Source organism: Podarcis gaigeae (genome assembly GCF_964106915.1).
Source record: "Podarcis gaigeae genome assembly, chromosome: 16".
NCBI lineage: Eukaryota > Metazoa > Chordata > Lepidosauria > Squamata > Lacertidae > Podarcis > Podarcis gaigeae.
In genome coordinates this window covers 30,512,666-30,522,741 of record NC_139693.1, presented here as the reverse complement: position 1 = coordinate 30,522,741, position 10,076 = coordinate 30,512,666, and the positions used below count along the sequence as shown (strand labels likewise).

The 10,076-nt window shown below is 47.4% G+C and overlaps 1 protein-coding gene across 3 annotated transcripts in view; it reads right to left on the bottom strand.

The window, feature by feature from the left end:
- Nucleotides 1–2,493: 2,493 nt before the first annotated feature.
- The window catches only part of COMT (catechol-O-methyltransferase), a 46,143-nt gene continuing 38,560 nt past the window's right edge, over nt 2,494–10,076 (bottom strand). For all 3 annotated transcript variants that reach the window (XM_083717670.1, XM_083717669.1, XM_083717668.1), the window contains exons 3-5: nt 8,210–8,403; nt 4,389–4,520; nt 2,494–2,706 (exon numbers count right to left, since the gene is read on the bottom strand). In XM_083717670.1, the coding sequence (XP_083573796.1) occupies nt 2,527–2,706; nt 4,389–4,520; nt 8,210–8,403 (506 nt within the window). In that variant the 3' untranslated portion in view covers nt 2,494–2,526. The remainder of the gene's footprint in view (nt 2,707–4,388; nt 4,521–8,209; nt 8,404–10,076) is intronic.

The following is a 10,076-nucleotide window of genomic DNA, read 5'->3' as shown; positions in this document are numbered from 1 at the left end:
ACGTTGTAAGAATTCATAGAATCAAAGAGATTTGGAAGGGACCCTGAAGGTCATCGTCAATCAGTTCAGACGAAGGACCCACCATAAATCCAAGCATTTATTTTTTCATTTAATCTGTTTACAAGGCAGCAGTATAACCTCTCCTCAGATGTCGCTGGGCTGCAGCTCCCATCTTCCCTGACCATTGGGCATGCTGGCTGGGACTGGTGGGAGCTGGGAGGTCCCGACACCGTTTGGAAGACCACCAGATCCCCCATCCATGCTCTAATGGGAACACAGGGGAGGTAATTTTGTCCAAATTCCCTCAAAAACCTGTTTAGGAGGGTGGGGACAACAACAGTGTACGCGGCCCCAATTGGTATATGCTTAGTGGTATATCTTCAACCTAAGAAACCAACACTCTTTTTGACTTTTAAAACTGATAAGCAACAGGCAGTTTCAGGGTAAATGAGAAAACCATGAGCAGGAGGGTGAACCCTCAGCAATCATGTAATAGGGAGGGGAGAAGCTCTTAATAAAAGCATGCGCAGATGTGCTTATTTGTGCCCATTTCTTCTATGACACACTTTCTGTAACATTACATATTTGTCAACGTTCTTTTCATTAATGTACCCATTTTTGCACACACGCTTGCTGAATATATGCTATTTTTGACAAACTTCTTATCCCAAAATACAGATGTGCTTTTACACTTGCAAGACTGGATGTTTTGCCATCTGCGGTATTTGAGGGTCGATTCCAAAAGATCTCGCCTGAGAAACGTCTTTGCCCCTGTGGAGATGGCAGCACCGAAACAGCGGCACACGTCCTCGTGTCTTGTACTCTCTACAAAGACCTGAGGAACGAGATCATCACCCCACTAGTACTAACCATCCCAGGGCGCTCAACCATTGCCACAATGTCCTTTCTTCTTTCAGATCAAAATGAGCAGATAACAGCAAAGGTTTCTAGGTTCATAGCAGGGGCAATCAGAATAAGGGACACTAACTGATGGCTGATTCAGGACTTTAAATTGTGCTCTTATACCAAATTTCCTTTTCTGCGTATACTGTAGTGTTTTACTGTTGCTATGGCCATTGGCTAATGCAAATAAAGTTTTATCTTATCTCTCTACATTAGGAGGAACTTCCTGACATTAGGAGGAACTTCCTGACAGTGAGAGCTGTTCGACAGTGGAATTTGCTGCCAAGGAGTGTGGTGGAGTCTCCTTCTTTGGAGGTCTTTAAGCAGAGGCTTGACAACCATATGTCAGGAGTGCTCTGATGGTGTTTCCTGCTTGGCAGGGGGTTGGACTCGATGGCCCTTGTGGTCTCTTCCAACTCTATGATTCTATGATTCTCTTATGCTATTTTTGGTTGGTGTAAAAATGCAGAGAAGACTGGATTTTCGAAGAGAGCTGCGTTTTGAGGCTTCCAGTGGTTCAGTAAAAGTGTGGATTTGCTGAACCACTGGACCTGCCAAAGTACACCTTCCAGGTTGCCAGTTTGCACCTGCTTGCTTGTCTATCCACATTCTGAAGGCTTTAGAGGAAGAAGCTCTTGTCAGGCAGTAGGAACCCAGTAGGCTTTCCGGGAGGGAGGGAGCGGGGCCGAGTACAAGTGCTCTGACCTTCGACCTTCCACTGCTCTTTCAGTCAGCGCCAAACTTGTGGGATGTGACCATTTGAAGCTGAGAACTTTTTCTGTGCGTTGAGATTCTTAGTCTGTTTTCGAATCCAGGGTTCCAAAATGGGAAGGGGGAAGACTTCCACATGTTGGAAGGCGACTAAAGTGACAGAAGGGGCTCCCATTTCTCCTTTCCAAAACCAGCAGGGGCAGGAAATGGACCAATTTGTAAGCTTAAATTGCACTGTGCATATATGGCTTGCAGCACAATGACTAGTCTTGTCACAGCCACATCCAGCCCCTGCTGCTTCCTATGGAACAGACTCTGGCTCCCAGTTTGCAATTCTCATGTTGCTTCTGGCCGCTGCGAAAGAAGAAGATGGGTCTGACTGTTCATTGCTTTCCCCCATTTTTTTTTTCCAGAAATGCCCCTTTTATGTCTGTCTCCAAAGGCAATTTGGTCTTGTTTGGCTGAGAAACACAAAGCGAGCCACTGGGCTTTGGCATTGTTGGGTAAAAAGCAGAAAATCCAATAGGTGCAGTCCATCAATGAAAATAGTCATTCACTACAATGGAAATGTAACAAAATTGCCCATCACCTCTGGATAGATCCTTAACTGCCTAGCCTATTTATACACAAGGGGTTGTATCCTGCTAGGGTCTACTCTGGGTATACCCACTGAAATCAATGAACCTAGGTTGGCCATGTTCATTCATTTCAGTGGGTCTCAGTTGACCATAACAGAAGCTCCCTTGTTCTCCTGCTGACTTGCCTTCTTTGCAACTTCTTCTACTGTGACAAATTCGCTTTAGCCACAAGCCCAAAACTACAGAAAGCTAACGCCGACCCACAGACAGGACTACAGTGTGTGCTCACACATACAAGCAGTGGCTTGACACTAAGGTTTTAATACTCTCTCTCTCATCCCATGTAAACGGCCTTTTCCATTGCGTCCTCCACTTTCATGTACTCCAGGTGAGAGGGGTAGTTAGTGCAGTCAAAGCTTTTGTGGCTACGGATGTACTTGATGAAATCTGGAGCCCCCGGGTAGACGATGTTGTCCGCCAGAAGGATGGAGCCCTTCCTTAGGTAGCCACATTCCTGAGAAAAGAGACAGGAGATAGACGATTAGCTCTCTCTTGAGAGTGGTCCTACCACTCTAAGGGAGGTCTTTACTTCATTTTGAAGAATCCCAGAAGTTCTTCAAGGAGATGTTCGGAAGATCTACCACATAAAAACGAGATTCCAAGGAATCTCTTGGACTTCCCTCCTCCCCTTCGTGGGTCCTGTTGTTAATCATTTCCTCCTGCATCTTTTATACTAACCCAAATCTTTTACCTCTCCATTGTGTCCAAAATTCACCATTAAACTACAAGCGATATTCCAATCCTACTAATGATTTTAACTGTTTGCAATGGTCTTTAAGATAAGTTATAAATTTCCCCCATTCCTTATTAAGATTTTGGTCTTCCTGACTTCTGATTCTTTCTATCATTTCTGCCATTTCGGCATAATCCATCAACTTGATCTGCCATTCTTCGCTGGGAGGGGCTTCATCTTCTTTCCATCTCTTATCTAATATGGTTGGAAGTGGAAATGTGGAAGTTTGGAAGTGGGCTGGGCGAGTTTGTTTTGTTTCTACACTGGCTTGAACTGTACTGGTTGCATTTTGTCGTACTACCCAGGACAGGATGGGGTTGTGCAGAGTTGTTAAGGCAGCAGAGAGCATTGTTGGCTGCCCACTCTCCACCGTAGAGCAGATTTATGCCACAAGGTGCCATAGGAAGGCACTGGACATAGTAAAAGATCCATCGCATCCTGGTCACTGTCTCTTCGAGCTCCTGCCGTCGGGACGGAGATACAGGACGATGAAGACCAGAACGAGCCGTCTTAAGAACAGCTTCTTCTCCAGAGCGATCTCGGCCCTGAATGGGAAGCCTGGACTTTGAAAGTCATCTAATCTTCCTTGCTGTATTATACTGTATTGTTTTAATTAGTGTTTTTATAGTTGTTTTGATTTTGTGTGGAGTGCCCTACCTGCGTGGATGGAGCAGCCAAGTAATTTCGTTGTCCCCGAGAGGGGGAAATGACAATAAAGATTATTTATTATTATTATTATTATTATTATTATTATTATTATTATTATTATTACTTCCATTTGTTGTTTGCTTTATGGCTTGAATGGGAGACCTGGCCAGACTTCTGCTGCCTCTAAATTTAGTGTTTTCTAGGCATTCTGTGATGACACCACCCTCCCTTGGCTAAGTGCAGGCAGGGTCCCCATTTTGCAGACCCCATTTTCAGCTCCGTCAGTTTTACTGTTCTCCCGCGCACCCTCCACCCCTGGTGTCTTCCTAAAATATTGTTGTGCCCTTTACGCCTGCTTCAAACTCTCTCACTGTTTTCATCACCGTAGAAACCAATGAAAAACAAAGGTAATTTTCATTTGGAACTCGTTCATTTGAATTCCCATTTGTTTTCATAGCTAAAACAAATGGGACTCCTTAAAAAAATGAATGCAAGGCCCCTAGCTAGCAAGCTGATAGCTTCTCCCTCTCAAAGGATGCAAGGCAGTCTAACTCAGCCCTCCCCAAGCTGGTGACGTCCAGATGTTTTGGACTCCAGGTGCTCTGAACTCCCATCGCCTTTGGTCTTTCGGAAGACCAAAATGAAAGACAAAATCTAGCAGGCTCTAGGCCGCATGAGAGTTCAGACCACTGCGTGTGGTCCACACCAGGAATATGGAATCTCTTAATTTCCAGAGAGGCATCGCTCCAACTTACTTCGAGGAGGATGGTGTCGGGACAGTATCTTTCTTTCCAGTGGTCCAGAAAGACAAAATCGACCTTGTCCACCTGATATTTTTCCCTCAGCTGTGGGATGATGTCCTGAGAATGGCCCTCGATGATTGTGATCTAAAAGCAAAGAAGAGTTGTGTTACAGAGAGGTTCGGCATCAGTACCCGCCTTCCTTGGGCAGCTTTTGGGGTCTCACTGCACTTAGGGGGGCATTGCTGACGTCTCTTCTGGAGCCCCCTTTAATCCCTCCTCCCTGACCTGGTACTGTGAGCAGCATCTAGTGGCTGGGTCCAGCGGCCATTTTAACTTTTCCACAATGCCCCTAGGCCAGGCTTCCTCAAACTAGGCTCTCCAGATGTTTTGAGGCTACAGTTCCCATCATCCCTGACCACTGGCACTGCTAGCTAGGGATCATGGGGGTTGTAGGCCAAAAACATTTGGAGGGCTGAGTTTGAGGAAGCCTGCCCTATGCAGTGTCTCTCTGAGCAATATGAGACATCAAAAGGGCAGCTAAAAAGGTAAAGGGGCCCCTGACCATTAGGTCCAGTCGTGGCCGACTCTGGGGTTGCGGCGTTCATCTCGCTTTATTGGCCGAGGGAGCAGGCGTATATCTTCTGGGTCATGTGGCCAGCATGACTAAGCCATTTCTGGCGAACCAGAGCCGTTTACCTTCCCGCCGGAGTGGTACCTATTTATCTACTTGCACTTTGCGCTTTCGAACTGCTAGGTTGGCAGGAGCTGGGACCGAGCCACGGGAGCTCACCCCGTCATGGGGATTTGAACCACCAACCTTCTGGTCAGCAAGCCCTAGTCTCTGTGGTTTAACCCACAGCGTCACCCGCGTCCCACAAAAAGGGCAGCTAGTGTGAGTTAAAATGGTGCCGTTGTCTCTCGCCAATGCCAGGTAAACCCGCCAGGTCCCACCAAGAGAAGAGGAGGCTCACAAGAGGCCACTTTGCCCCAGGCCCCAGAGCCAGTCCCAGATACAGAAGATTGTATGCTATGGATAGACTGCGGAATGCTCTCCCCAAGGCTGACTCACCTGGGGGCCACCTTTTATCTATTTTTAGACACCAAGCAAAAACTTTTCTTTTAGCTCATAACTGGTAGGGTTTTGAGCACTTGTGATTGTTTTTAGAGGGGTAGGTTATGAAAGACCTGCCTTTTTATTGGCATACTTTCTAAACATTTCAGTGGCTCGTTTGAGTCATTTGTTGTCAGTTAAAGCAACTAAGAAATTATTACAATAATAGCAATAGTCAGCTCTTCGTTTGAAGAGTTTCAAGTAGTTGTGGTTGATTTGCATAGAGTAACCATTTTAGTGGCTTGTTTGAGTCACTTTCAGAAGTAAATCAACTAATAAATTAGTAATGATGATGATGATGATATGCTTTAGACGTTGAAAGCAGGAGGGCCAAAGTGGGTGGTCCACAGCTGAAAATTAAACTAAATCATTTTAATTGGACCTTGAATAAATGTGCAATTGATTGCTACTGTTTTGAAACTTACTGGGCTATTATCTTCCATAGCGGATTGTGCAAACTGCTGTTCTGAAGAATGCTTTTTATGGGGAACAACAACAACAACAATTTATTACTTATACCCCACCCATCTGGCCGGGCCTCCTCAGCCACTCTGGGTGGCTTCCAACAGGATATTAAAAACACAATAAAACATCAAACATTAAAAACTTCCCTAAAAGGGCTGCCTCAGATATCTTCTAAAAGTCAGATAGTTGCTTATTTCCTTGACATCTGGTGGGAGGGCGTTCCACAGGGCGGGTGCCACTACCGAGAAGGCCCTCGCTTCTCACAGTGAGGGAACTGCCAGAAGGCCCTCGGAGCTGAACCTCAGTGTCCAGGCAGAATGAGGGGGTGGAGACGCTCCTTCAGGGGGCACTGGGGATGAGTTTATGAAGCCAAAGGGCAGTGACCTGAAAAAGTTTGGAAACCATTGCAGTAGAGGCTGGTTTATTAGGGGGCACTGCCCTCAACCAGCCCCCATGCACCTGCCTCCTTATTTACAACGAATCCAAGAGGAGTAAGTTGGAGTGATGCCTCTGTCAGCTTCTTCCTTCTTTGTCTCAGTGTTACCCCTTGCAGAACTCAGCAGGGACAAAACTAGAATTGGTTGGCTCTGCTTGTCATTGCCTGCAGCGCCACCTACTGTTGGTCTCCCTGCCTTCTGCCCTATCAGTCCCATTGCGCACCAGCCACCAAAGCAGTTGAATTGCCCTGCTGTAAACAACAAAAAAATGCTTCGGTCAAATACGACATGGGGGGTCACTTGGGGTTTGTGTGCGCATAATAAGCTGGCTTGGTTATTTCTTCCCCAAACGTTTTCTCTCTGTGTAGTTATAAAATAGATGACCTTTGCTCCTGTTCAAGGGAATGTTAACACTTTTGCCAGTGGCAAGGAAAGTCTCTGGTGGGAACTAGTGATTCGCTTGGCTTATGATCCGGGAAAGTTTATGAGGCTGCAATTGTTTCTTCTGTAAGGGCAAAATAATAAAGAGCAAGGCCTTTCCCAACAACTCAGCTCGGTCAAGGGTCACTCAGGACCAAACTACCCCCCAGTCAAACCCAGATCTGCCCCAATCATCTGCAGGGATGGGGAACCTGTGGCTTTTCAGAAGTGGTGAACTACAACTCCCATCAGCCCTGGCCAGCATGGCCAGTGGCCAGGAACGATGGGAGCCATAGTCCACCAAAGATCTGGAGAGCTACAGTTTCGCCATCCTTGATCACAAAACAGAGTGTGCGCTCCATTTCAGCAGCAAAATGGATATGTAGTCTAAGATAGGGTTACCAGATGTCCCCAGTTCCTGGAGATTTCCAAATCTGTCCCCAGACAAATTCTGTCCCCGGGAAACGTCCCCAGATTTGGAAATCTGTCCCCGGGAAACGTGGCAGCCTCAGCAGCCCGGAGCCAGCCTGGTAGTGCAGTTGGCTCTGGCTGGCTTCAGGAGCTGCTCACTGCCGTGGCACCTGCCATATTTCCTGCACCAAAGCAGCAAGCAGCTCCTGAAGCCAGCCAGTGCCAACTGCACTACCAGGCTGGCCTCTCCTGGGCAACGGCCACCTGCCCGTGACTCCCGAGCCTCCCCTGATCTGTCAAAACAAAGGGGGAAGGAGGAAGGAGATCAGGGAGGGCTCGGGAGTCACGGGTGGGCGGTGCGCCATTGCCCAGTTTTTAAAAAAACTCTGGGCATTTATGTTTCACAGGGTGCGAAAGAAGGGCTTTGCACCTTTATACAATATGCATGTGTGCTTGGGACCAGGGTCTTTTGCCTCAACATCCCCACTACTGACTCCCTGTTGCTACTCAGCTTCACACACACAAAAAGTGTCCCCGGATTCATTGAAAAAAAAATCTGGTAACCATAGTGCAGAAATCGTGCTTTAAATGTGTGTCGGATATGTTTCAAATGTATAGTTTGCATCTTCCCTTTCCTACCTCATTCTGGCCTGGCATCCACCCACATCCTTAGGCAGGGCTACCAGAACTGATGGACAGATGCCCTGATTTCCAATCCAATGAGCACTGGGCCTGACATTTTAATTTCCAGCAGCACGGCTGGTGTGGAGGTCTGCCATCTAAATTTCCCACAATGCCCCAGAGCATTGCCACCTATCAGGGATGCTGTGGGAGCGTTGGGAGGGACTTGGACCAGATGATCTTTGATGGGCCCCCTCCCAACTCCACAATTCAACGGAATTAGAAACAACGACTCTCTCAGAGAGCCGCGACCACCATCCATTTGCTGCTGACAAACATTTCGGAGCTCTCTGTGTGCCAGATAGTACCTTCTCGCTGAGTCCAGCAATTTCGATGATCTCTCTGGCAATGGAGGCAAACTCAGGGTTGAATTCGATGGTAAGAAGACGGGCGTTTGGTTTCAAAAGGCGAGCGATCCTGATGGCCGAATAGCCTACGTACGTTCCAAATTCCAAAGCGATGGTAGGATCCGCCTCTTCGACGACCTTATCTAGGATCACACCTGGAAAAGGAGGGTGTTGACTTTAGCAGGGCTCGATTAATAGGCCTGGAGACCTGATTAGTTGACAGAAGAGCCCTAAAAACTGCCTTTTTTTCTTTTTTCTAAATTTTCTGAGACAGGGTACCTGGGAGCAAGATCATATGTATAGATTTACCACTGAATAGCTATTGAGAATTTGGGACATGGTATACCCAGTGAAATTGACCAAGACAGTGAGAGACTGAGAGAGGGGGGAAAACAGGCAGTGCTTCTGTTTGAAAATGGAGGCACTGGGATGAGAAACGGACAGGACAATGTACAACTTTATGCTTTATTAACAAGTGTTTAATATTGTTTAAGAACAGAATGCATTGGAGTTTTTGTTGTCGGTTGTTATATCTATTTCATTTGTCTGAGTTTGACTTGTTGATGTTTAGAGCAGAAATGCCATATCCTAAAAATGTTAGGTTACATTCTGATTGAAATTTTCAATCTGCGATGACCATAGCTCGAGACCGAATTGTGCACATCTTACCAGGAGGCAAGGCAGGTAATATAGAACTGTTCTGGGTACTGAGAGGGAGAATATTTTCCTTGCCATGAGCCAAATCCTGACATGTATCCTCACCTCTTGAAAGGGCTATTTAGGGATGCATGCAGTTGGTAGGTGGGGCCAAAGTCACTCCTCCCCTCTCTCTGTCTTTCCCATCACAACAACACCCTCCATTCATATCCCCTATCAGTCCCATTCATTAACAAAACCCCCATCCATTCACATAAATATACACTGCATTCCTTCATCCCCTGCATCAATGCATTCACCAGCTTCTTTTATCCATGCCCAGGGGCACTGCTATATACTCAAAATAAACTGGGGCTCCCCTTCCCCTGTAAAGGATAAAAGGACCCCTGACCGTTAGGTCCAGTCACGGACAACTCTGGGGTTGCGGCGCTCATCTCGCTTTATTGGCCGAGCGAGCCGGCATACAGCTTCTGGCTCATGTGGCCAGCATGACTAAGCCGCTTCTGGAGAACCAGAGCAGCGCACGGAAACACTGTTTACCTTCCCGCCAGAGGGTACCTATTTATCTACTTGCACTGTGACGTGTATTCGAACTGCTAGGTTGGCAGGAGCAGGGACCGAGCAACGGGAGCTCACCCCGTTGCGGGGATTCGAACCGCCGACCTTCTGATCGGCAAGCCCTAGGCTCTGTGGTTTAGACCACAGCGCCACCCGCGTCCCACCAGCACCAAAATGCAGCAGGCTGCCAATGGGAAAATGAAGAGATTGGTCTTTTCTCCACCAGGTGTCTCAATGGCCTACATGGAATTGTAAGGATGTGCCTGCATGGAATTCCTGGCCGGCTGTGGCTACCAGGCACGTTGTTAAATGCAAGGCTGTCCGGAGGCAGTCTGCCTTCATTGGCGGAAGCAGAATGCCTCTGAAGGCCAGTTGCTGGGAATCCCAAGGAAGGCTAGTGGCATGCTCTCTCTATGGTACACCTCTCCTGGTATGGCCCACGGAGGACCTTAAGGTCCATAAATAGCAATACCCTAGAGGTCCCGGGCCCTAAGGAAGTTAGATTAGCCTCAACCAGAGCCAGGGCCTTCTCAACACTGGCTCCGGCCTGGTGGAACGCTCTGCCTCATGAGACCAGGGCCCTGCAGGATCGGATTTCTTTCCGCAGGGCCTG